At 38.2% G+C, this 27,404-nt stretch overlaps 1 protein-coding gene across 1 annotated transcript in view; it reads right to left on the minus strand.

Annotated features, from left to right (window-relative positions):
• WDR70 (WD repeat domain 70) overlaps positions 1-27,404 on the minus strand; it is a 311,155-nt gene that overhangs the window by 95,376 nt on the left and 188,375 nt on the right. The window contains 1 exon segment of the mRNA XM_032628142.1: positions 14,040-14,214. Within this exon segment, the coding sequence (XP_032484033.1) occupies positions 14,040-14,214 (175 nt within the window).

Consider the following 27,404-nt stretch of genomic DNA (forward strand, 5'->3'; position numbering starts at 1 on the left):
TGCATGTAGACCAGAGAACTGTTTTGCATTTTTGGCTCAGACACTATTTTCTGTATATAAAAGCACTACTAGTGGCTCTATTGAGTGAACATTTAACATTTACTATCTTGTTTATAATGGATAAAACAGTAATGTTTGGCCTCGTCAGCTTACAAAATAAATCAGAGCTGTCCTGTAGCTGAGAAACATGGCTCAGGGAATCTCTCTCCTAGAGAGAGGCATCCCTTATATAGGCTTTCTAGAGTATAGTCACCCTACAGAGAGTCTGACCATTTTAGACGACATAACAGCCCTATCTAGACAACTGCAAAGGGCTCTGCTTGTGCTATAGAAAACACTAAAAATCTTCTGTTTTTTTTCTTTTAAAAATTAGGGAGCATTTACTCCATATTGCCAATTGATATAAAATAAAATAAAAAATATAAAATAATAAAAAATATATAAAATAATTAATAATAAAATTAGCTGTTAAAAAGTAACTAAAATAACACAAAATCAAGGCAGGTTTTCATGAAATCCAAATTCTCAACCTCAAATAGCCTACTTATTAGAAAATCAGGCACCATGAAAGGAAATGACCAAATGTGTTTTCTGGAATCATTTTCCAAATCATCTATATTACACCAGTGTACAGCTATTTAAAAAGGCATCATGTAAAATACTGTGAAAAAATTACCTTTACATTACATTTTACCCATTTGTCAATTCTAGTTTCAAAAAATCTTCAGAAACTGAACATCACCTCCACCACTACCACCCTCATCCAAGAAATGACCTGGATGTCTGCACCAGCCAGCCCCCAACCAGTCTCCTTGCCTCCACCTTTCTCCCACTGTAGTTATTCTCTGTACAGAGAATAACTACATGCAGAGTGATTCCTTAAAAAATATAATTTAGATGATGTCATTCTTCTCCTAAAATCTGTCTAATGGCTTCTCATTACCCTCAGAAGAGTGTTCAAACTCCTTAACACAGCCTCCAAGGCCCTACTTGATCTGATATCCTCTCAGCCCAACCTTTCCCCACTTCTCATTCACTCTTCCCTAGAAAGGAAGGCAGTTTATTAATCTGACTCGAATGTGGGAAGAATTCACTGAGAGTGCTTGGCTCAGCTCTCTCCTTTTCCTTCCTGGGTGCAAGCTGCCCTAGGTGGGTAATTATCCTCTGCATCTCTATGCCCTCAGTCTTCCTGGGGCCAGCCTGGCTGGGCAAATCTATCCAATTCAGGAGTTAGTCAGCAGGGACTTTTGGCTTTCATCCTCCTCTACCATCTGTAACAAAGGTGGATTCTGGCCTTCACCTGTCATGCTGTAGTGATCAGTCTTATTTATTAATTTGTTTAGAACCCATGTGGGAGAAGGGAATATTAATTATTAGGGCTATCAAAAACCCCTACATACTGAAACAAACACATACGCAAGGCGCACACACCTTATACGTGAGTAGAGAAAAGAATCTCAAAATGTTCATCTCTGACTAGTATAGTTACAGGTGACTTATTTTCTTCTTATGCTTTTCTACTTCAGATTAATATTTTTATAAATAAATATGGATTACTTTTTTAAATCAGAAAAAAACTAACCAAAATAAACTTTCTTTGGGGGCAATTAAAGAAGTTCCTGGGACCAAGTTTTCAGAGGAAATTATGAGCTATGTTTTAGATACATGTCTAACAAAATTAACAGAGTTACAAAATGACTGTCTCCAATCATGATTACAAAAATGCAGATAAAATTGTCTTATCTTTTTTACAGACATTTCATAATTACTTCCACTTTACTATTTTGGCTACCTACAAGTTACCAAGTAGTGACAAAAATTACATCACTCTCGAATCTACATAGCCCCTCTGGTCTATTTATTCAATATAATGAAAATATAAGATTATACTAACTGCTTAGTTATGATGTGTATACATTTGACTCAGTAACAGCAGTGTTATATTTTAAACTGGAGGGTTTTGGTTCATGACTGATTTCCTTTTTTTTTCTAAATATCAACACACACCCATAAATATTCATGTAAGTTTTCTTCTATCACATTCAGGGGAAGATTCTTCTGTTTTTACTCACAAGTTAAAATGCTTTAAAAATACTTGCAAATCTTTGTAAGTAAATTCTATGTTAACTCAATTATAATTTTCCTTCAGGCTTCCCTGAGCAACTTTGATCAGTAACTAAACCTAAGAATTTTTTCGCACATTATTTTCATCAGTTACATTTTTTCCTTCTACATGTTAATGTCTATGCATTGAGATAGTGCATAAGTTTTGCCTTTTTCAGGATACTGCACAAGGTCTATATTTCAAAATTAGAGTATGAAAGCAAGGATCTTTTGGATACAATTTAAATACCGAGGGTACAGAAAATTAAACCGTTGAAAGTTAATTCAACAAATACCTATACATGCTTTGCATCCCAGTGAATCCACAGGCAAGGAAGAAAAAAACCCTTTCCTGCAAAGAGCACATGACAGTGACACACAAACTTTTTTGTCCTTAGTCAACTTCGGCAGGATGAAAGTTTACCTACTTCATCTACTCCCATTTCCAGTGGCAAGAGAACACAGGGTTTAAAGTTCTACTGTAGATACAGTTTTGAAAAGATTATAATCCATTTTAACAATAAGAGTAAGGATCATTTACTTTTTAAACAGCTTTATCAAAGCATAACTTAATACCATAAAATTCACCCATTTTAAGTGTGCAATTCAATAATTTTTAGTAAATTTACAGAGTTGTGCAACCATCAACACAATCTAGTTTTAGAATATCTCCATCAGGATCATTCATTTTTGAACCATAAAGCAGTGCAACACAGCAATTAGGAGTAAAGGTTCTAGTGCAGACTGCCTGGCTCCACAATTTACTAGCTGCATGACCTTGACAAGTTGTTAAACCTTTCTCTGTGGTGCTTTAGTTTTCTCATCTAAAATATTTGGTTAATGGTAGTACTTACCTCACAATATTGTCCTCAGGGTCAAATGAATTAACATATATATAAAGCACTTAAAACAGCAGCTGGCACAAAGTAAGTGTTCAATAAATATTAGCTATTATTAGTATCATACACTTTAAAATCTATTTATTAGAAAACAAAAGGCTAAAAATACTATTGATGCAAATAAGCATCGTTCCATATTGAAGGCTAAATCAAACCTATAACAACACATTCATGTGATAACAATGAAGCTCGATTAACAGTAATTTAAAATTTGAAAACAAGAGTAACAGCGACCGAAAATGAAATTAATCTAAGACAAAACCTATGTTTCTCTGATAGCATCCATTCACCCATTTATTCAACAAACATTAACTGGGAGCACATACTCTATACCATGTTCTTAGGCACGGGGAAATAGCAAATAAGACGAAAAGTCCCTGACCTTATGAAGCTTAGGGGGAGACAAAATGAATGAGAAGGCAAATGAAAAATGAAACAAAGTAATTACACAGTGTTAAGTGCTATAATGACAATAAAACAAAGTAATGGGACAGAGAAACAGGAGCAGGAAAAAGCCAGTAGAGTAGTACTACTCTAGTCAGTAGTCTAGTCTGGCTCTAGAACCAGTCTTCTAAATCTATATTCTCAGCTACTACATTGCTTGATGGCTCTTTGAGATGACATTTCACTGGAGGCCAGAATGAGAGGTTAGCAGCCACACTCAGACCAATAACCATGGCAAAGGCCTATAGGCAGCAAGGATGACAAGTACAAAGGCAACAAGGTGGACAAGACCTAACAATACTTGAAGAACAGAAAGAGGCCAGCTAGCTTGGAGTTTCCTGAGCATGAAGGAGAATGGTAGAAGATGAGGTTGAAGAAATAGGTAGACACTAGAATCTTGCTTTATTTCACTATTTGAATTACCCATTCCCTATTCAATAGCGTGAGGCAATGTTAGGTCAATAACTGGACATTTCTGCAGCCTGGGGAAATTCACCATCACCATGGGTTAAACTATGGCAACTATGTTATTAAAAAGATGAGATTTTTAAGTGGAAGATTAATTTTTTTTAAACATTTGACCTAATTCTGTTATTTGAATGTCTTCAGGATTTACACTCCTAGATACATAATCTTCTAGTCCACAAATACACCATCACGACTGTGCAACAGCATCATGGAGAGAATGGTATCTGATTTGCCTTCTTCACTGGGTGAGATCTCCTCCAGTAGTGGGGGGCTTGCAGGAGAGACAGACAGGGAAGAGTGGTCAGTATAGAGACAGGCATGCAAAGTAGTAAAGTAGAGGATGATGAGGACAGAACAGAGTATAACCTAATCCGATTTTAGAAAGAAGTTTTTCTATTTATGGAGAAAGTTGCAGGAGATACTCAAAGACAGGTTAAACACAAACTGAAAGGCTGTAGGTGTCAGTCTGCAGAAATGTGAACTATCCTCAATATGTCGTAAGCACCGAAGCAGTGATTATTGTATTGAACATGATTTAAACTGGGGCTGAGCAAAACAGAGAGGATGGACAGAGAAGGGAAAGGATAACCAACAACAGAGGTGAGAGGTGATGAAAGCTGAAAGTAGAGTGAAGGCAAAAGAGATGAAACTGAGGGGGCAGATGTGAGGGACACTAAAACATAGAATTTATAGGAGATAGAGAATATTCTGAAGTTCTAAACGGAAATATAAATTAAGAAAACTAGCAAAGTCAAAAGGAAGAGTGAGTTCTAAAGGAGATGAGGAGTTGTGTCCTGGTATTTTGAGCTTAACATCCTGGCGGGGTTCTTTCACAGGCAAGTGAATGCGCCTCCGGGGTGTAGAGGAACGTGTAGGATGGAATTAAGAGCCACAGATTCAGTCAGCAGTCACTGCAAGTAATGATAACTGAACTTAAAATAGTTCATCTGCTTGACAGGAGACTAGGAAAGATGATGTCCTTTTACTCTAGTATGGAGACGGTGGGAAACACAGCCAGCGAAGGAGGCTGAGAATAATAAGGACAAGAAGGTAGTGATTGTCACACGTGTCAAGATTGCCTCATTACCTGCAGTTCAGAGGGCAAGAGGGAAGTTGGCAGGAGAAAAGGTTGTTTCAAAGAGTGATACTGTCAATAAGGAGAACAGAGACTGTAAAAAGACAGCTGAATTTGGTGCTTAGAAAGCCTTTTTTAAAAAATCCTTAAAAACACTAAAAGAGATTGTACCATGTTTCCTGAAAAATCCTCAAAATACCAATTTTCCAGCTCCTTCAGGGCCTTTGAAAGCAAACTGGATGGGGTCTCTGTTTTGTTCACTGTGGTATCCCCAGAACCTAGAATAGTACTTGGACGAGAAAAGGTGCTCAGTCACTTTTGTGGAGTGAACGATGTGATCTCTCTACTTTCCCTCCACGTATCAGCCCCTCCTGTTCTTCATTTCCTTCCATATTGGGCTAGGAGTCCATGATCTCACACATCTTGACCAACTGTTTTATCAACATCCTAAATTAGATGGCCTCAACATCCTTCTATTACATGTTTCCTATTTCTCTCTCTCTCTGTGAGTTTAGGATCTTCTCTATAACCCCTGTGTCCTGACATTTCATGACGTATGGCTTGATGTCTTTTTCATTCACTGTGCTGAGCACTTGATTAGCAATTCCTACCTGGAAAAAACATCTTTTCAGTTCTGAGACTTCTGGGGGTAATGTGGTGGGGGGGGGGGGAGAAGGGCAGTAGTAATTATTTCTTACCTAATTGTATCCTCTCTCCTCTACATTTTCTCTTTCTAAAACTTTCTGGTCAAATATTGGGCCCTGAATTGACCCTTAAGTCCATCTTTTCTTTCTCACTGTGCTTTATGCTATTTTCCAGGAGATTTCCTTGACTATTTCTTTCAATACTCCCATGGATTTTCCCCCAAGTATCACCTATTTATTTTCCAAGAGCTCTTTCTTTAACTCTAAGTGTTCAAAAAATTTTTGTAGTATTCTGCTTTAGTTTAGTGTCTGCAATATTCTCTTCCCTCTCTGAGAATATTAAATATAGAATTTTTGTCTTGAAATATTCTTCTGTTTCCTACATTGTCTCTCTCTCTCCCCTCTGAGATTGCTTTAGTCTCTGTACTTCTTGTTAGAGGATTTCTTCAAATATCTGGTGATCCTTGTCTGTTCATTAATATATAAGAGTAAGGTACTAAAAGCTGATTAGAAACACTATGTCAGGGGTCAAAATCTTCTTCTGTAAAGGGCCAGAGAGTAAAATATTTTAGGCTTTGAGGGCCATATAGTCTGTTGTAACTACTCAACTCTGCTACTGTAGTGCAAAAGCAGTTATAGATAATACAAAAATGAATGAGCAAGGGTGTTCTAATTAAACTTCATCACGGACACTTAAATTTGAATTTCACATCATTTTCGTGTATCATGAAACATTTTTTCTTATTTTGATTTTTTTTATAAACCACTGTGGTAGGCAGAGTAATGCCCCCTCAAAGATTTCTAACCTCCTAATCCCTGGAACCTATGAATATGTTACCTTACCTGGCAAAGGGGAATTAAGATTTCAAACTGAATTAACATTGATAATCACCTGATCTTAAAATAGGGCAATTATTCGAGTAGACACAATGTAAGCACAAGGGTCTTTAAAAGTGGAAGGCGGAAGCGGAAGAGAAGGTCATGGTTTTGCAAAGTGAAAAGGACTCAACTCACTGTTGCTGGCCTTGAAGATGGAGGAAGGGGGCTATGGAGCCAAGGAACGTGGGCAGCTTCTAGAAAATGGAAAGGGCAAGGAAATGGATTCTCCCCTGAAGCCTCCAAAGGAGAAAACAGTCCTGCCAACACCCTGATATTTAGTTCAATGAGACTTTTAAGCTACGTGAGTATAAGAAGCCTGTGTTGTTTTAGCCACTAAGTTTTTGGCAAATTTGTTACAGCAACCACAGGAAAACAATAGAATCACTTAAAAATGTAAAAACCATTCTTAGCTTGCAGGTCATACAAAAACAGGTAGTGGGCTAGATTTGGCACATGGGCCATAGTTTGCTGACGCCTGTGTAAACGCTTGCACCAGACTGCCTAGGACTGGATCCCAGTTCTGCCACTTACTAACTGTAATTTTGGGTAGGCGACACAACTTCTTTTTGTCTTGGTTTCCTCACCTGTAAAATAATGATAGTAACTACTTCTATCATAGAATTGTTGTAAGGATTAAATAAAATATTACATGTAAAGTACTTAAAATACTTTAAGTCAATTACCCAGTTTCTAGCTTCCAAAAGTGTATTGACTTCTCTATTCTGCTGTCATCTCCTCTCTAATTCTCTTTGTCTGTATGGATTTATGCTTTAAAAATGCCTTTTCTGTCATTTTAGTGGTGTTTCAGGAGGGAACAGAACTGAATGAATGTGTTTAACTTACCATATTTAACTGGAAGTCTTAAATTCAATTATTTTTCCTGCCCTCAAAAAACAAGGATAACAGGGACTTCCCTGGCAGTCCAGGGGTTAAGACTCCATGCTTCCAATGCAGGGGGCATGGGTTTAATCCCTGGTCAGGGAACTAAGATCCCACGTGTGTGGCCAAAACAAACAAGAAAAGACAAGGATAACAATCATCTACATTTAAAAGAAAAAGTTTTAACCTGATTTTTTCGAAACCAGTATATTCCCATTTTTACAAATGTTGCTTCCAAAAATATGTGACATTTTACAAGAGCATTATAAATAAAACTTTAAAGCTTTCATTAAAATAACTGACAAATTAGAACTTAACTTCAGGGCCTGCAAGTAATTTCACACAGTTTTGATGGTTTATTTGTGTTTTGAATCGATGACATATTTTTTTGAAAATGAGCTTTGAAAAATACACATGTTAAAACTCTATAGAATAAAAGTGTATGCATATGTTTTCTCTTGAATGTTTATTTAAAACATAATTATAATTCATATCTACTGAGGCACACTAACCAATGGATATATAAAGATCTTCTTTATTGACGATGGTTGTATTTCCATACGTTGAATGACTGGCTCTAGCAGGGATCTACATTCTTATCTTCCTAAGTCATACTTTTAGCCTCCAAAGCATCTGTCACACTCAAATTCATGACACTTTCACAGCCATAATTAAATAGCATCCTGAGATCTAACTTCAACATTCTATAAAAACTGTATATCGCCTAGGAGCTAAAAAGAAAAGAGGAAGAAGACCAACAGTTATTAAAACCTGCTATGTGGGCTTCCCTGGTGGCGCAGTGGTTGAGAGTCCGCCTGCCGATGCAGGGGACGCGGGTTTGTGCCCCGGTCCGGGAGGATCCCACATGCCGCGGAGCGGCTGGGCCCGTAAGCCATGGCCGCTGAGCCTGCGCGTCTGGAGCCTGTGCTCCGCAACGGGAGAGGTCACAACAGTGAGAGGCCCACGTACCGCAAAAAAAAAAAAAAAAAAAAAAAAAAAAAACCTGCTATGTGCCAGTCCTGTTCTGGGTGCTTTAAATATATTACCAAATATAATCCTCAAAATAACCAGACAAGGTGGGGATCATGCCCTCATTTCATGAATAAGGAAAACGAGTGTGTAGAGAGCTTAGGAAACTCAGGACTGATGGAATGAAAGCCCCAAGTAATGTACAGTGTAATTGTACGTCTCATGTGTCATTTACAAAAAATGTATAGAACTATGTAGTAGACTTTTAGCTACCCATATATATTTTCTAAACTCCAAGTATTAGGCCTAATGAAAAGACAGAAATCTATATTTGAATTTTTAACATGACTCTTTATATTTTTTATAGAGACACACCATTTTTTTCCTCAAAGGAAGGTATTAGAACCATTTTATAAATCACTTGATTTTAAAAAATTGTTTAAAAATATCATTTTTTCCTCTATAATGTACTTCTCTCCCCCCAACAGTCAATATTTCACTGCTTTAACTTAAATAACTAATACTGGGTGAAAGCTGAGACTTATTGTTAAGTGTGATTGGTCTTTGCAAAAAGAAGGGAAAAGACACCTTTTGTCATTTGTCTCATTCTCGGTGAGACAGTAGGTTCTCAAAACTACCACCAGGTGAAGTGTTCCTGATCTAGGTAGATAGCTAGATATATGGACAGACATAGAGCTATGGAGAAAAGTACAGAAAGACACATACCAGGTAATTTACAAGCATCATGAGTTAGAGATAGGATAAGAAGAGTAGAGGCAATTAATAAAATAGTAATAATTTTTTTAAAGTGTGTATTTCATGTTTGTAAAATTATGATTCCATTTAAATAAAGAAATTTTGAAAAAGCCAATTAGAACTATATCTATTATTACAAGGCTGTCCATGTTACAGTCTCAAATAAAAAAAGCAAATTGTAAATTCTCCATTATAAAAACAAAACATTTTACTCTGTGCCTGTGCGTATATGTATATATATATATGTGTGTGTGTGTGTGTGTGTGTGTGCGTGTGTGTATATATACACACACACACGCGCGCGCACACACGCACACACACACACACACACACACAAATAAAGGGAAAGATGTAGAAGGCCATAAATCAACCTAATCTTAACTTGGGTTATCTGAAGGTGACTGGAGACATTTAAAGATTTGTGGAACACTGGATGCAAGCTACTACTGGTGATTTTATTTTCTGTATTCTTTCTCCTTCATACCTGTTCTCTTATTCACCAGGGGCTTATCTGCCCAGAAGCTTATCTCCTGGTGTGATTACTAGTTCTTGCCCCAGCTTTCTCTGAACCATACCAACCATTCTCTAGTATGGCTGAGAGAATGTGGGCACTGATTAACCTCTGAGCTAGAGAAATGTCTCTGCAGTGTCTCACAGGCTTGAGGCTTTCCTGGTAAGGGGTTGTAGCGTGTGCTCACGTTCCAAATCTGGGCTGGGGTTGCAGGCCAAAGGAGCAGCAGGAGGCAGTCAGGTGGAGAGTGGGTCAAGTTGCTGGTGGTACCCTATTGCCAAGTCAAACTTCAAATATTATTCCCTTCCATCACCTGGATCTAGGGAAAGCAAAACTCCATGAAGACGATGGGTCCTCATTTTCCTGCCAAAATCTTAGTCGACAAAGAGTGACTGCAGTACAAGGAAGTACAGCATGTTCTTTTAGTAAAGAGTCTAGCATACTGTAGACTCCTGATAGATATAAAGAGCACTAATGCTGCTTTGAGCAAAATATGTCCAAAGAATTCAGTAGGTGTTTTTATTTGAACAGATGTAGTCATTGGGTATTCATAAGACTATACAAGCTGGAATATTTTAAAAGCCAGAAATTATATGTGAGAGAGATATGAAAACAGTTTTCGAAAATCTATCTATGTTAACACAGATTATGTTTCTACATCATTAAGGATACATGAAAAATAACATCAGTATCTCCCTCTCTCCCTCTCTCTCTCTCATATCTCTATCTCATTATGCTTTCATATAACAAGGATAGTACTTTATGCTACTACTTTTTAATGACTTCTTAGAAATAAACTGACAATTCAATAAACAAGTAAAATATATAGTATAGTATATCAGAAGATGATCAGCCCTATGGAAGAAAATAAGAGGGACAGAGAGTGCCACTGGTGGGATGAAGGTTGCAATTGTACATAGTGTGGAGTCATGGAAGGTCTTGCTGAGAAGCGAAAATCAGAGCAAAGTACTAAAAGTGGTGAGGGGGAAAAGCCATGTGAACACCTAAGAGAAGAATGTTGGAGGTTGAAGGGTTATGCATATGCAAAGGCCCTGAGTCAGGGGGCATGCTGTTACCTCTCCAACGTCATCTGCCCATATTCTGCACCTCCCTCACTTTACTCCAACCAAGCAGTGGCCTCCTCGCTGTTGTTCACATAAGTGCTGCTGAATGGGGAATGAGGGAGCAGGAAGGCAGCGCAGACCTGTAGAAGCTCCTCTGAACTGGGCTTCCTCTCAAATTTAAGGACAGCCCAGCATCATATGACTGAGAGGGATTCTGGGCAAACAAACACTCCTCTTGAGCAGCAATGTCCAACAGAACCTTCTGCAATGATGAGAATGTTCTCTATCTGTGCTGTCCAATAAGTAGCTAGTATGACCGAGGAACTGAAATTTTAATTATATTTTATTTTATTTTTTTAAACATCTTTATTGGAGTATAATTGCTTTACAATGGTGTGTTAGTTTCTGCTTTATAACAAAGTGAATCAGTTATACATATACATATGTTCCCATATCTCTTCCCTCCTGCGTCTGTCTCCCTCCCTCCCACCCGTCCTAACCCACCCCTCTAGGTGGTCACAAACCACCTAGCTGATCTCCCTGTGCTATGCGGCTACTTCCCACTAGCTAGCTATTTTATGTTTGGTAGTGTATATATGTCCATGCCACTCTCTCACTTTGTCACAGCTTACCCTTCCCCCTCCCCATATCCTCAAGTCCACGCTCTAGTAGTCTTTAGTCTTTATTTTAGTCTTTATAGTAGTCTTTATTTTAGTCTTTATAGTAGTCCATGTCTTTATTCCTATCTTGCCCCTAGATTCTCCATGACCTTCTTTTTTTTTTTTTTCTTAGATTCCATATATATGTGTTGGCATACGGTATTTGTTTTTCTCTTTCTGACTTACTTCACTCTATATGACAGACTCTAGGTCCATCCACCTCACTACAAATAACTCAATTTCGTTTCTTTTTATATTTTATTTTAATTATTTTAAATTGAAATAGTCAGATGTGGCTAGGGGCTACTATACTAGCCAGCATAATTCTAGAATAAAGGTAGGTCTTGAGAACACAGGAATTTATCACTGATAGACACTTTACTTCTAAGAAAAGAAATACATTTCATTTAATTTGCTGAAGTTCAATTGGTCTAATGAAAATTCTATGATTAAACATGGCAATTGTGATAGCTTTACTTAATTGTCACAAAATATGTATTATCCATTATCTGCCATGTAATTCTTTGGCTACTGTGTGGAAAAAAAACATTGTTATTAGGGTTTCTTATCTCAGCTTTAGTGTTTCCCTGCAGATGACTTACTATTGCTAAAGTAATAGTTAAAAACATTTTTTAAGCTGTTTTTTTAATCAAACTGTGTTTCCTGCTAGCAAGTTTTTTCCTCTCAATTTGATTTGCCTTCAGGTGACACACACACACATGCAGGTTTAAAACTATGAATGAAATACGATGAATAGGATGTGGTATAATTAGCTTTACATTCATGTATTATTAAATAAACAGAATCAAAGTCTGTGATTAGAAGAATGGCTTAAAAGATTTGGGGTGGGGAACTGGCATTCAAATAGCTTTGGTTTCTACAAAATGGGAAATAGGAGATATACTAATTATTTCAAGAGATGTGCAAGACCCATCTCTAAAAACTATACTGAACTTTATGAAAATATATGGTTTCTAAGAAAACGCATATATATACATATATATATATATATATATATATATATATATATATATATACCAAACACATCACTATTAAAGCTAGATAAGAAAACTTCATGTTTTAGAATTTCTATGTTTAAATCAACAGCACCCAGAGACGATGAAAGCTAGGAACTAAAAAATTTATTGCTTTGTTAAAACTCAGTTTACAATTCAAAGGATTTTTTAAATCTCTGAGCTGTTATGAAGCATTATGGGGTTTATAGTGGAGATGAAAACAGAAATAAAAAGATCCGACAAACAGAAAATGCCAAAGATATTTCCAGCAATCTCAACATGGACTCCTTTTTCCTATCACTATTTTTTACCTTATTCCAAGAAAACTGACTTTAACTCATCTGCCTGAAAAGACAACTAGGTTTCCTGGGGCCCCTTTCAAAATGTAAGTGTTTGATAGGCAATTTTATTTGAAAGAAAATTATTTTTATAATTGTTAAAAAGAACAAGAATGTAAACTCTATGAAGGCAGAAATTTTGGATAATCTACAGTATTTGCAGTGCCCAGAATAGTGCCTGCATATAGTGTGTACTTAATATTTATTAAATTAAAAATTTGATCATCACCTTTTATTAAAATAACTGGGGCTTCCCTGGTGGCTCAGTGGTTAAGAATCTGCCTGCCAAGGCAGGGGACACAGGTTCGAGCCCTGGTCCAGGAAGATCCCACATGCTGTGGAGCAACTAAGCCCGTGCACCACAACTACTGAGCCTGTGCTCTAGAGCCTGTGAGCCACAACTGCTCAGCCCGTGTGCCACAACTACTGAAGCCTGCGCACCTAGAGCCCGTGCTCCACAACATGAGAAGCCACCGCAACGAAGAGTAGCCCCCGCTCGCCGCAACTAGAGAAAGCCTGTGAGCAGCAACAAAGACCCAATGCAGTCAAAAATAAGTAAATAAAATAAATTTTTTTTAATTATAAAAAAAATAAGATAACCAATTTGTATTATAACATTAGTGTAGATTTTCATTTTAACTTTGGTAATCTAGAATCATTCCACTTAAAAATTCTTGTTTTACCATCTATGCATACAACAAAACCCTTTTCAAAGCTTATGGTAATTCACAAAATTAGCCAGAGGCTATTCATTATCTTATTCATTATTTCTGTGGTTAAAGAATTCTATGATCCCTTCCAATTCCAAAGTTTATTTATTCTAATAACCAAAAACTTTGAAAAGAAAAAAAATCTGAAACCTATTCAAATGGAATGTCACAGAATGTCAAAACAAAATATTATTTAAATTACTAAAGAAATAATTGCGTAACAACTGATGGATTGTCCTTGCTATTTCATGGTTTTCTCAAATCTTTTAAAGGGTATTTTCTAGTGCTCTGCCTAGTCTTGTTTTATATTACTGTCAAATCCTTCACTTTCAAAATCAAGTATACTGAGATGTCGTATAATAAACTGCACTATGCTTTTTAAATTTTATACCAAAAGATTTAGCTTATTTTAAAAACAAAATCTAATACACATTGGAAAATACTGAGCTGGAATGTTTGCTAAAATGCTGTTTACTGCAAAAGTCCCAATGTTTTATCAACTAACACTGAAGTTTAAATTAGAGCTAAACTCAGGAAATTGACCTTCATAATATTTTAACATGATGTTTGGCTTTGTAAGGTGGTTTTCTTCTAAGAAAAGAGGACTTAAATGTCCTTAACTTACAGTCAAATTTCGGTCCCAGATCTGTATGCTTCCATTCTGGCAGGCAGCTGCTATGAGGTTTCCATCTCTACTATATGTACAAGTGGTGGGAATTACTTTTTTACCCTGCATTGTCCGTGGTTTAAACACACTTTTTTGCTTCTTTGGATTTTCAACTTCCCATGTCCTCACAGTCCTAAAAAAGAATACGGAGATCTTCATTTATAAAAAAGAAAGGATTTTAAAATACAAAAGAGTTCACAAAGACTGCTTCACCTTTTAAGCATATAAATCTAATTAATGTTTTTAAATTTTTATTTAATATTTAAATATTTTAAATAAAATGTGCATTGTAAAACATTCTACGCTTATAAATGAGATTACCCACTAAAATAAAGTGAACCATCCAAATTGTGTTGTCATGAAATCAAATAGCAAGTGGCAAATTCCACTTTAAATCTGTCAGAGTTCTTAGTTCTGACCCTCTAAAGCAGCAGCTTCCAAACAATTCTGACTATACACTCTGATCAGTAAAACTGTTGAACATAATACACCCCCTACATATACACATTAATTTCTAAATTACATGTGTTAATGTACTGCTATATAACACACACCAGAAAACAAACTGAAAAAAACTGGTCACTAAGAAAGAATGATGTCCTGCTCTAGGGCCCAAGCAAATATCTCATGTCTCTGGGGGAGGCTGACTGCCTCAAGTTTCCACCAAGTAACCACTAATAGCAGTCTAGAGCTGGAGCAGAGACAGAACGAACACCTTCCGGCTCACAGCCCCAGGCAAAGGAGTACTGCCACTGAGGGAGGCTAGAATAAAATCTATATGAGAAAAAAAAATACAGAAAAACCAAAGACTAGCAACTTCTTTGCAGAAACTATCCAGGCTAAACCACTACAGACCAACATCTCTAAAGTTCTGAAAGAAAAAAAAAGTCAATCCAATATTCTAAAGCCAGAGAAAACATATTTAAAAAGAAGGTGAAATAGAGGCTTTTTCTGATAAATAAAAGCTGAGATAATTCATTTCCATCAGATACGGACTACAAGAAATGTTAAAAGAAATTCTTCACAAAGAACAAATATGACACAAATGGAAATATGAATCTACACTAAGAAATGAAGAGTGCCACATATGGTAAAAATGAGGGTAATGTAAAAGACATTAGAGGTAAAACATTTAAAATGTTTAAATCTCCTTAAAAGATAAATGGCTATACAGCAAAAATAATAACATATTGTGAGGTTTGTAACATATGTTCAAGTAAAAGGTGTGACAGAAATAGCACAAAGGTTGGGAGGGAGGAATGAAAGTATACAGTTTATACTATATTTGAAATGGTAAAATATTATTTGAATAGAGACTTTGCTACATTAAAGATGTATATTACTAACTCTCAAGCAATCGCTAAGACAATTTTTATAATGAAAATATAATAATGGAGAAAAATGGAAACCAAAAATTAATCCGATCAAAAATAGGAAAAGGAGGCAGCTTCAAGATGGCAGAAGAGTAAGGCGTGGAGATCACCTTCCTCTCCACAGATACAAAAGAAATACATCTACATGTGGAACAACTCCTACAGAACACCTTACTGAATGCTGGCAGAAGACCTAAGACCTCCCAAAGGCAAGAAACTCCCCCACGTACCTGGGTAGGGCAAAAGAAACAAAAATAAACAGAGACAAAAGGATAGGGACGGGACCGGCATCAGTGGGAGGGAGCCGTGAAGGAGGAAAGGTTTCCACACACTAGGAAGCCCCTTCGTGGGCAGAGACTGCGGGTGGCAGAGTGGGAAAGCTTCGGAGTCGCGGAGGAGAGCACAGCAACACAGGTGTGGAGGGCAAAACGGAGAGATTCCCGCACAGAGGATCAGGGCCAACCAGCACTCACCAGCCCGAGAGGCTTGTCTGCTCTCCCGCCGGGGCAGGCGGGGCTGGGAGCTGAGGCTCGGGCTTCGGAGGTTGGATACCACAGAGAGGACTGGGGTTGGGGGCGTAAACAGAGCCTGACGGGGGCTAGTGCGCCACTGCTAGCTGGAAGGGAGTCCGGGAAAAGGTCTGGAGCTGCCCAAGAGGCAAGAGACTTTTTCTTACCTATTTGTTTCCTGGTGCGCTAGGAGAGGGGTTTAAGAGCGCTGCTTAAAGGAGCTCCACAGACGGGCGCGAGCGGCGGCTATCGGCGCAGACCCCAGAGACGGGCATGGGACACTAAGGGTGCTGCTGCGGCCACCAAGAAGCCTGTGTGCAAGCACAGGTCACTATCCCCACCTCCCCTCCCGGGAGCCTGTGCAGCCCGCCACTGCCAGAGTCCCGTGATCCAGGGACAACTTCCCCGGGAGAATGCACGGTGCACCTGAGGCTGTTGCAAAGTCCAGCTGGCCTCTGCCTCCACAGGCTCGCGCCGCAACCGTACCCATCCCTGCCTCCGGCCTGAGTGAGCCAGAGCCCCCGAATCAGCCTGTCCTGTCGGGGCTGGGAACAGATGCTCTCAGGAGACCTACACGCAAAGGCAGGGCCAAATCCAAAGCTGAACCCCAGGACCTGTGCGAACAAAGAAGAGAAAGGGAAATCTCTCCCAGCAGCCTCAGGAGCAGTGGATGACATCTCCACAGTCAACTTCATGTACCCTGCATCTGTGGAATACCTGAATAGTCAAGGAATCATGCCAAATTGAGGAGGTGGACTTTGGGAGCAAAGATATATTATTTTTTCCCCTTTTTCTCTTTCTGAGTGTGTAAGCTTCTGTGTGTGATTTTGTCTGTATAGCTTTGCTTTCACCATTTGTCCTACGGTTCTGTCCGTCCATTTTTTTTTACTTAAAAAATTTTTTTCTTAATAATTATTTTTTATTTTAATAACTTTATTTTATTTTATACTCTTTCTTTCTTTCTTTCTATTTTTTCTCCCTTTTATTCTGAGCCGTGTAGATGAAAGGCTCTTGGAGCTCCAGCCAGGAGTCAGTGCTGTGCCTCTGAGGTGGCAGAGCCAACTACAGGACACTGGTCCACGAGAGACCTCCCAGCTCCACGTAATATCAAATGGTGAAAATCTCCCAGAGATCTCCATCTCAACGCCAATACCCAGCTTCAATCACCAACCAGCAAGCTACAGTGCTGGACACCCTATGCCAAACAACTAGCAACCAGGAACACAGCCCCATCCATTAGCAGAGAGACTGCCGAAAATCATAATAAGTCCACGGACACCGCAAAACACACCACCAGACGTGGACCTGCCCACCAGAAAGACAAGATCCAGCCTCATCCACCACAAAACAGGCACTAGTCCCCTCCACCAGGAAGCCTACACAACCCACTGAACCAACCTTAGCCACTGAGGACAGACACCAAAAACAACAGGAACTACGAACCTGTAGCCTGCGAAAACGAGACCCCAAACACAGTAAGTAAAGCAAAATGAGAAGACAGAACAACACACAGCAGATAAAGGAGCAAGGTAAACACCCACCACACCTAATAAATGAAGAGGAAATAGGCAGTCTACCTGAAAAAGAATTCAGAAAAATGATAGTAAAGATGATCCAAAATCTTGGAAATAGAATAGACAAAATACAAGAAACATTTAACAAGGACGAAGAAAAACTAAAGAGCAAACAAACAATGATGAACAACATAATAAATGAAATTAAAAATTCTCTAGAAGGGAACAATAGCAGAATAACTGAGGCAGAAGAACGGATAAGTGACCTGGAAGATAAAATAGTGGAAATAACTACTGCAGAGCAAAATAAAGAAAAAAGACTGAAAAGAATTGAGGACAGTCTCAGAGACCGCTGGGACAACATTAAATGCACCAACATTAAAATTATAGGGGTCCCAGAAGAAGAAGAGAAAAAGAAAGGGACTGAGAAAATGTTTGAAGAGATTATAGTTGAAAACTTTCCTAATATGGGAAAGGAAATAGGTAATCAAGTCCAGGAAGCACAGAGAGTCCCATACAGGATAATCCAAAGAGAAACATGCCAAAACACATATTGATCAAACTATCAAAAATTAAATACAAAGAAAACATATTAAAAGCAGCAAGGGAAAAACAACAAATAACACACAAGGGAATCCCCATAGGTCAACAGCTGATCTTTCACCAAAAACTCTGCAACCCAGAAGGGAGTGGCAGGACGTATTTAAAGTCATGAAGGAGAAAAACCTACAACCAAGATTATTCTACACAGCAAATAACTCATTCAGATTTGATGGAGAAATTAAAACCTTTACAGACAAGCAAAAGCTGAGAGTTCAGCACCACCAAACCAGCTTTACAACAATGGTACAGGGACTTCTATAGGCAGGAAACACAAGAGAAGGAAAACACCTACAAAAACAAACCCAAAATAATTAAGAATATGGGAATAGGGGCTTCCCTGGTGGCGCAGTGGTTGAGAGTCCGGCTGCCGATGCAGGGGACATGGGTTTGTGCCCCAGTCTGGGAAGCTCCCACACACCGCGGAGTGGCTGGACCCGTGAGCCATGGCCACTGAGTGCCTGCGGGTCCGGAGCCTGTGCTCCGCAACGGGAGAGGCCACAACAGTGAGAGGCCCATGTACCGCAAAAAAAAAAAAAAAAGAATATGGGAATAGGAACATACATATTGATAATTACCTTAAATGTAAATGGATTAAATGCTCCAACCAAAAGACACAGACTCGCTGAATGGATACAAAAACAACACCTGTATATATGCTGTATACAGGAGACGCAGTTTAGACCTAGGGACACATACAGACTGAAAGTGAGGGGATGGAAAAAGATATTCCATGCAAATGGAAATCAAAGAAAGCTGGAGTAGCATCTCACATCAGACAAAATAGCCTTTAAAATAAAGACTATTATAAGAGACAAAGAAGGACACTACATAATGATCAAGGGATCAATCCAAGAAGAAGATATAACAATTGTAAATATTTATGCACCCAACATAGGAGCACCTCAATACATAAGGCAAATACTTACAGCCATAAAGGAGGAAATCAACAGTAACACAATCATAGTAAAGGACTTTAACAACCCACTTTCACCAATGGACAGATCATCCAAAATGAAAATAAATAAGGAAACACAAGCTTTAAATAATCCATTAAACAAGATGGACTTAACTGATATTTATAGGACATTCAATCCACAAACAACAAAACACACATTCTTCTCAAGTGCTCATGAAACATTCTCCAAGATAGATCATATCGGGGGTCACAAATCAAGCCTTGGTAAATTTAAGAAAATTGAAATCGTATCAAGTATCTTTTCCTAGCACAATGCTATGAGACTAGGTATTAATTACAGGAAAAGATGTGTAAAAAATACAAGCACATGGAGGCTAAACAATACACTACTTAATAACCAAATGATCACTGAGGAAATCACAGAGGAAAACAAAAAATACCTGGAAACAAATGACAATGGAGACACGATGACCCAAAACCTATGGGATGCAGCAAAAGCAGTTCTAAGAGGGAAGTTTATAGCAATACAATACTACCTTAAGAAACAGGCAACATCTCAAATAAACAACCTAACCTTGCACCTAAAGCAATTAGAGAAAGAAGAACAAAAAAACCCCAAAGTTAGCAGAAGGAAAGAAATCATGAAGGTCAGAAATAAATGAAGGAAACGATAGCAAAGATCAATAAAACTAAAAGCTGGTTCTTTGAGAAGATAAAAAAAATTGATAAACCATTAGCCAGACTCATCAAGAAAAAAAGGGAGAAGACTCAAATCAACAGAGTTGGAAATGAAAACGGAGAAATAACAACTGACACTGCAGAAATACAAAGGATCACGTGAGATTATTACAAGCAACTCTATGCCAATAAAATGGACAACCTGGAAGAAATGGACAAATTCTTAGAAATGCACAACCTGCCAAGACTGAATCAGGAAGAAATAGAAAATGTGAACAGACCAATCACAAGCACTGAAATTGACACTGTGATTAAAAATCTTCCAACACACAAAAGCCTAGGACCAGATGGCTTCACAGGCGAATTCTGTCAAACGTTTAGAGAAGAGCTAACACCTATTCTTCTCAAACTCTTCCAAAATATAGCAGAGGGAGGAACACTCCCAAACTCATTCTACAAGGCCACCATCACCCTTATACCAAAACCAGACAAAGATGCCACAAAGAAAGAAAACTACAGGCCAATATCACTGATGAACATAGATGCAAAAATCCTCAACAAAATACTAGCAAACAGAATCCAACAGCACATTAAAAGGATCATACACCATGATCAAGTGGGGTTTATTCCAGGAATGCAAGGATTCTTCAATATACACAAATCAATCAATGTGATACACCATATTAACAAATGGAAGGAGAAAAACCATATGATCATCTCAGTCGATGCACAGAAAGCTTTTGACAAAATTCAACACCCATTTATGATAAAAAACCGGCAGAAAGCAGGCATAGAGGGAACTTTCCTCAACATAATAAAGGCCATATATGACAAACCCACAGCTAACATCATCCTCAATGGTGAAAAACTGAAACCATTTCCACTAAGATCACGAACAACACAAGGTTGTCCACTCTCACCACTATTATTCAACATAGTTTTGGAAGTTTTAGCCACAGCAATCAGAGAAGAAAAGGAAATAAAAGGAATCCAAATTGGAAAAGAAGAAGTAAAGCTGTCACTGTTTGCAGATGACATGATACTATACATAGAGAATCCTAAAGATGCTACCAGAAAACAACTAGAGCTAATCAATGAATTTGGTAAAGTAGCAGGATACAAAAGTAATGCACAGAAATCTCTGGCATTCCTATATACTAATATATATCTGCAAGTGAAATCAAGAAAATAAAATACTAATAAAATCTGCAAGTGAAATCAAGAAAACACTCCCATTTACCATTGCAACATAAAGAATAAAATATCTAGGAATTAACCTGCCAAAGGAGACAAAAGACCTGTATGCAGAAAACTATAAGACACTGATGAAAGAAATTAAGGATGATACAAATAGATGGAGAGATATACCATGCTCTTGGACTGGAAGAATCAACATTGTGAAAACAACTCTACTACCCAAAGCAATCTACAGATTTAATGCAATCCCTATCAAACTACCACTGGCATTTTTCACAGAACTAGAACAAAAATCACAGTTTGTATGGAAACACAATAGACCCCGAATAGTCAAAGCAATCTTGAGAACAAAAAATGGAGCTGGAAGAATCTGGCTCCCTGACTTCAGACTATACTACAAAGCTACAGTAATCAAGACAGTCTGGTACTGGCACAAAAACAGAAATATAGATCAATGGAACAGGATAGAAAGCTCAGAGATAAACCCACGCACATATGGCCACCTTATCTTTGATAAAGGAGGCAAGAATACACAGTGGAGAAAAGACAGCCTCTTCAATAAGTGGTGCTGGGAAAACTGGACAGGTACATGTAAAAGTATGAAACTAGAACACTCCGTAACACCACACACAAAAATAAACTCAAAGCAGATTAAAGACCTAAATGTAAGGCCAGACACTATCAAGCTCTTAGAGAAGAACATAGGCAGAACACTCTATGACATAAATCACCGCAAGATCTTTTTTGACACACCTCTGAGAGAAATGGAAATAAAAATAAAAATAAACAAAATGGGACCTAATGAGACTTCAAAGCTTTTGCACAGCAAAGGAAACCATAAACAAGACAAATAGACAACCCTGAGCATGGGAGAAAATATTTGCAAATGAAGCAACTGACAAAGGATTAATCTCCAAAATTTACAACCAGCTCATGCAGCTCAATATCAAAAAAAACAAACAACCCAATCCAAAAATGGGCAGAAGACCTAAGCAGACATTTCTCCAAAGAAGATATACAGACTGCCAACAAACACATGAAAGAATGCTCAACATCATTAATCATTAGAGAAATGCAAATCAAAACTACAATGAGATATCATCTCACACCGGTCAGCATGACCATCATCAAAAACTCTACAAACAATAAAAGCTGGAGAGGGTGTGGAGAAAAGGGAACCCTCTTGCACTGTTGGTGGGAATGTAAATTGGTGCAGCCACTATGGAGAACAGTATGGAGGTTCCTTAAAAAACTCAAAATAGATCTACCATACGACCCAGCAATCCCACTACTGGGCATATACCCTGATAAAACCAGAATTCAAAAAGAGTCATGTAGCAAAATGTTCACTGCAGCTCTATTTACAATAGCCCAGAGATGGAAACAACCTAAGTGCCCATCATTGGATGAATGGATAAAGAAGATGTGGCACATATATACAATGGAATATTACTCAGCCATAAAAAGAAACAAAATTGAGCTATTTGTAACGAGGTGGATAGACCTAGAGTCTGTCACACAGAGTGAAGTAAGTCAGAAAGAAAAAGACAAATACCGTATGCTAACACATATATATGGAATTTAAGGAAACAAATGTCATGAAGAACCTAGGGGTAAGACAGGAATAAAGACACAGACCTACTGGAGAACGGACTTGAGGATATGGGGAGGGGGAAGGGTGAGCTGTGACAGGGCGAGAGAGAGTTATGGACATAGACACACTAACAAACGTAGTAAGGTAGATAGCTAGTGGGAAGCAGCCGCATGGCACAGGGATATCGGCTCGGTGCTTTGTGACCGCCTGGAGGGGTGGGATAGGGAGGGTGGGAGGGAGGGAGACGCAAGAGGGAAGAGATATGGGAACATATGTATATGTATAACTGATTCACTTTGTTATAAAGCAGAAACTAACACACCATTGTAAAGCAATTATACCCCAATAAAGATGTTAAAAAAAAAAAGAAAAAAGGGAGAATATTAAATCCAAAGCTAGCAGAAGGAGGGAAATGAGAATACAAATGAATAAAGCAGAAAACAGAAAACCAGCAGAGAAACCAAAAGCTGGCTATTTGAGAAGATCAATAAAATTAATGAATTTCTAGCTGGAATGATTAAAAAACAGAAATTGGAGACAACATCAAACACCAGTATCTTGAATGAAAGAGAAATATCACTATAGAGTTTAATGACATTGAAAGCATAATAAGGAAATTTTATTAATGAATTTATATAAATAAATCTGATAATTTAGATCAAGTGGACAAATTTCCTTAAAAGACGAACTACCAAAGCTCACTAAATAAAAAATAAATAAGTAGAATATTCCTATATGATTTTAAACTACGTACATAGTTTAAAATTCTCCCCCTAAGGATGACTTCACTGTTGAATTCTACCAAACATTTAAGAAAGAAATAATACCTTAAGAAAGAAACGGCTGCCTACTGAATGGGAAAAGATATTTGCAAAGATATATCTCATAAGGGGTTAATATCCAAAATATCGAAAGAACTCATACAACTCAACATCAAAAATCAAACAACCTGACGGGAGGAGATATGGGGATATATGTATATGTATAACTTTGTTATAAAGCAGAAACTAACATACCATTGTAAAGCAATTATACTCCAATAAAGATGTTAAAAAAACAAATGGGCAGAGGCAGGACAAAGTTCCCCCAGACAAAGAGCAGCCCTCCCCACAACAGTGCTCTTGAGTAGCCCCATGTGGCCCCAGTAGAAAGCCTCTGATAACTTTGACAGATGAAGTTACAACAACAGCAGAGCCCAACGGGAAGAAGAAAGACTCCTCTTCTTTCCCAGCAAGGACTCCTCTTCTTTCCCGGCAAGGACTCAGCCAATGAAAAGACATGGACTCTGTTTACTACAGCCCTTCCAACTTCCTTTTGCCCTCTATAAAAGAGTTCTCCTTCCCGTGCCTCTGGGGACTTGCACATGGCTCCATGGTGGCAGATCTTGAACTGCAATTCTCTGCTGATCCCAAATAAACCCATTTTGCTGGAGAAATATCTGACAGTCTGTTTGTTTCGGCTCAACAAGAGGAAGGGAGTTAACAAGATCTGGGGACTCTGGAAGACTCAGAAAGGCAAATTATCCACTTGACACATTTGAATGGACACTAGTTGACACCTCTCAGGCTGACCAGATGCAGGACTATAAAGACCCCCCAGAAACAAGAATAAACTAAAGGAGATTTAAAAAAAAATAAAATGGGCAGAGGATCTGAATAGACATTTTTCCAAAGAAGTTTTATACAGATGGCCAATAAACACATGAAAAGATGCTCAAATCACTAATCATTAGGCAAATGCAAAATAAAGCCACACCTGTCAGAATGGCTATTATCAAAAAGACAACAAATAACAAGTGTTGTCAAGGATGTGGAGAAAAAGGAACCCTGTGCACTGTTGGTGGGAATATAAATTGGTGCAGCCACTATGGAAAACAGTATGAAGATTCTTCAAAAAACTGAAAACAGAACTACCACATAATCCAGCAATTCCACTCCTTGGTATTTATCCAAAGAAAAAGAAAACACTAATTTGAAAAGATATATGCACCCCTATGTGCACTGCAGCATGGATATTGATATGGAAGCAACCCAAGTGCCCATCAACAGATGAATGGATAAAGAAGATGTGGTGTGTACACACACACACACACACACACACATATACATACATACATACAATGGAACATTACTCAGCCATAAAAAAGAATGAAATCTTGCCATTTGCAACAACATGAATGGACCTGGGGGTATTATGCTAAGTGAAATAAGTTAGACAGAGAAAGACAAATACTGTATGATTTCACTTACATGTCAAACTTAAAAAACAAAACAAGTGAACAAACATAACAAAACAGAAACAGAGTCATAGATACAGAGAACAAACAGGTGGTTGCCAGAGGGCAGGAAGTGGGGGTAGGAGAGAAATACATGAGGGAGAATAAGAGATATAAACTTCCTAAATTAGAAAGAGAAAGAAAAAACCCAGAAAAAAACCCAGAAAAAAAGAAAAAATGCTATCACTTATATGTGGAATCTAAAATATGACACAAATGAACTTACCTACAAAACAGAAACAGACTCACAGACACAGAGAACAGACTTGTGGTTGCAAAGGGGTCAGGGGTGTGGGGGAGGGATGGATTGGGGGTTTGGGATTAGGAGTTGCAAACTATTATATAGAGAATGGATAAACAGCAAGGTCCTACTGTAGAGCACAGGGAACTGTATTCAATATCCTGTGATAAACAATAATGGGAAAATATGAAAAAGAATATATATGTATATGTACAGCACAATCATTTTGATGTACAGCAGAAATTAACACGTAAATCAACTATACTTCAATAAAATAAATTAAAAAAAAATTTTTAAGGATACAAACTTCCAATTGCAAAATAAGTGAGTCATAAGTATGAAATGTACAGTCTGGGAATACAGTCAATAATTACACAATATCTTTGTATGGTGACAGATGGTAACGAGACTTACCCTGGTGATCATTTTGAAATGTATAGAAATATTAAATCACTATGTTGTGTAACAGGAACTAACATAGTGTTGTAGCAAATTATACTTCAAAAATAAAAAAACAAACTCATAGAACTAGATCAGATTTGTGGTTACCAGAGGCGGCTGGTGTGTGTGTTGGGGGGAGGGCGCGAGGGGCAGTGTGTGGAGAAATTGGATGAAGGCAGCCAAAAGGTACAAGCGTCCAGTTGTGAGATAAATAAGGACTAGGGATGCAATGTACAACATGATAAATATAATTCACATTGCTGTATGTTATGTATGAAAGTTGGTAAGAGAGTAAATCCTAAGACTTCTCATCACAAGGAAACAAGTGTTTTTGATTTCTTAAATTTTGTATCTGTATGAGATGATGGATGTTCACTAAACTTACTGTAGTAATCATTTCATGATGTATGTAAGTCAAATCATTATGCTGTACTCCTTAGACTTACTTATACAGTGTTCCATGTCAATATCCCAAAACAGGAAGAAAAAATAAAAGTAAAAACATCTGGGGAACTTCCCTGGTGGCGCAGTGGTTAAAAATCCACCTGCCAATGCAGAGGACACAGGTTCGATCCCTGGTCCAGGAAGATCCCACATGCCAGAGAGCAACTAAGCACGTGCGCCACAACTACTGAGCCTGTGCTCTAGAGCCCGCGAGCCACAACTACTGAGCCCGTGTGCTGCAACTACTGAAGCCTGCGTGCCTACAGCCCGTGCTCCGCAACAAGAGAAGTCACCGCAACAAGAAGCCCACACACTGCAACGAAGAGTCGCCCCCACTCGCTGCAATAGAGAAAACCCACATGCAGCAACAAAAACCCAACACAGCCAAAAAAAAAAAAAAAAAGCATCTGAAGGAAGGAAGGGGGGGAGGGGAGGAGAGGGGAGGGGAGGGGAGGGCAGGGGAGGAAGAAAACCAACTCTGTATAAACCCTTCCAGAAAACAGAAGAGGGAACCCTCCTCAATTCATTCTATATGACCAGCATTACCCTGATGCCAAAACCAAAGTCACTACAAGAAAACAAAACTATGGATCCATATCCCCAATGAACACAGACACAAAATTCCTTAACAAAATATCAGTGTATAAAACTAGCAGTGTACAAAAATGATATTATGGGGCTTCCCTGGTGGCACAGTGGTTGAGAGTCCGCCTGCCGATGCAGGGGACACGGGTTCGTGCTCCGGTACGGGAAGATCCCACATGCCGCGCAGCGGCTAGGCCCATGAGCCATGGCCGCTGAGCCTGCGCGTCCGGAGCCTGTGCTCCACAGCGGGAGAGGCCACAACAGTGAGAGGCCTGCGTACCGCAAAAAATAAATAAATAAATAAAAATGATACTATGACATGATTAAGTGTTATTTAAACCAGGAATACAAAGGAGGATTGAAAGGACTGAAAATTAAACAATATAATACACCATATCAACAGACTAAAAAAGATATCTGATCATCTCAATTGATGCAAAATGAGCATTTGAAAAAAAATTCAACACCCACTCGTGATTAAAAAAACAAAACAAAACAAACTCTCAGCATTCTAGGACTAGGATTGAACTTCCTCAACCTGACAGAGGACAGCTATGAAAAATTTACAGGTAATATACTTAATGGGGAAAGGCTGAACGCTTTCCTCTTACTCTTGAGAACAAGGCAATAATCTCAAACCCTCACCCTCTCTTTATACTAGAGCTGCCCACCAGTGCAATAAGGCAAATAAAAAATATTAAAGGATTACAGACTGGAAACAAGAAATAAAACTGTCATTATTAAGAGATCACATGATCGTCTATATAGATAATCCCAAGAATCTGCAAAAATGTTAGTAGAACCAATAAGTGAGTTTAGCATGTCACAGGATACAAGGTAAATAATCATAAATCAATTCTATTTCTATTGACTAGCAACAAACAACTGGATGTTGAAATTATGAAAATAATACCATTTATAACAACATGAATAAATACTGAATCTGTCAAGAT

The sequence above is a fragment of the Phocoena sinus genome, chromosome 3 (assembly GCF_008692025.1).
Source record: "Phocoena sinus isolate mPhoSin1 chromosome 3, mPhoSin1.pri, whole genome shotgun sequence".
Lineage (NCBI taxonomy): Eukaryota > Metazoa > Chordata > Mammalia > Artiodactyla > Phocoenidae > Phocoena > Phocoena sinus.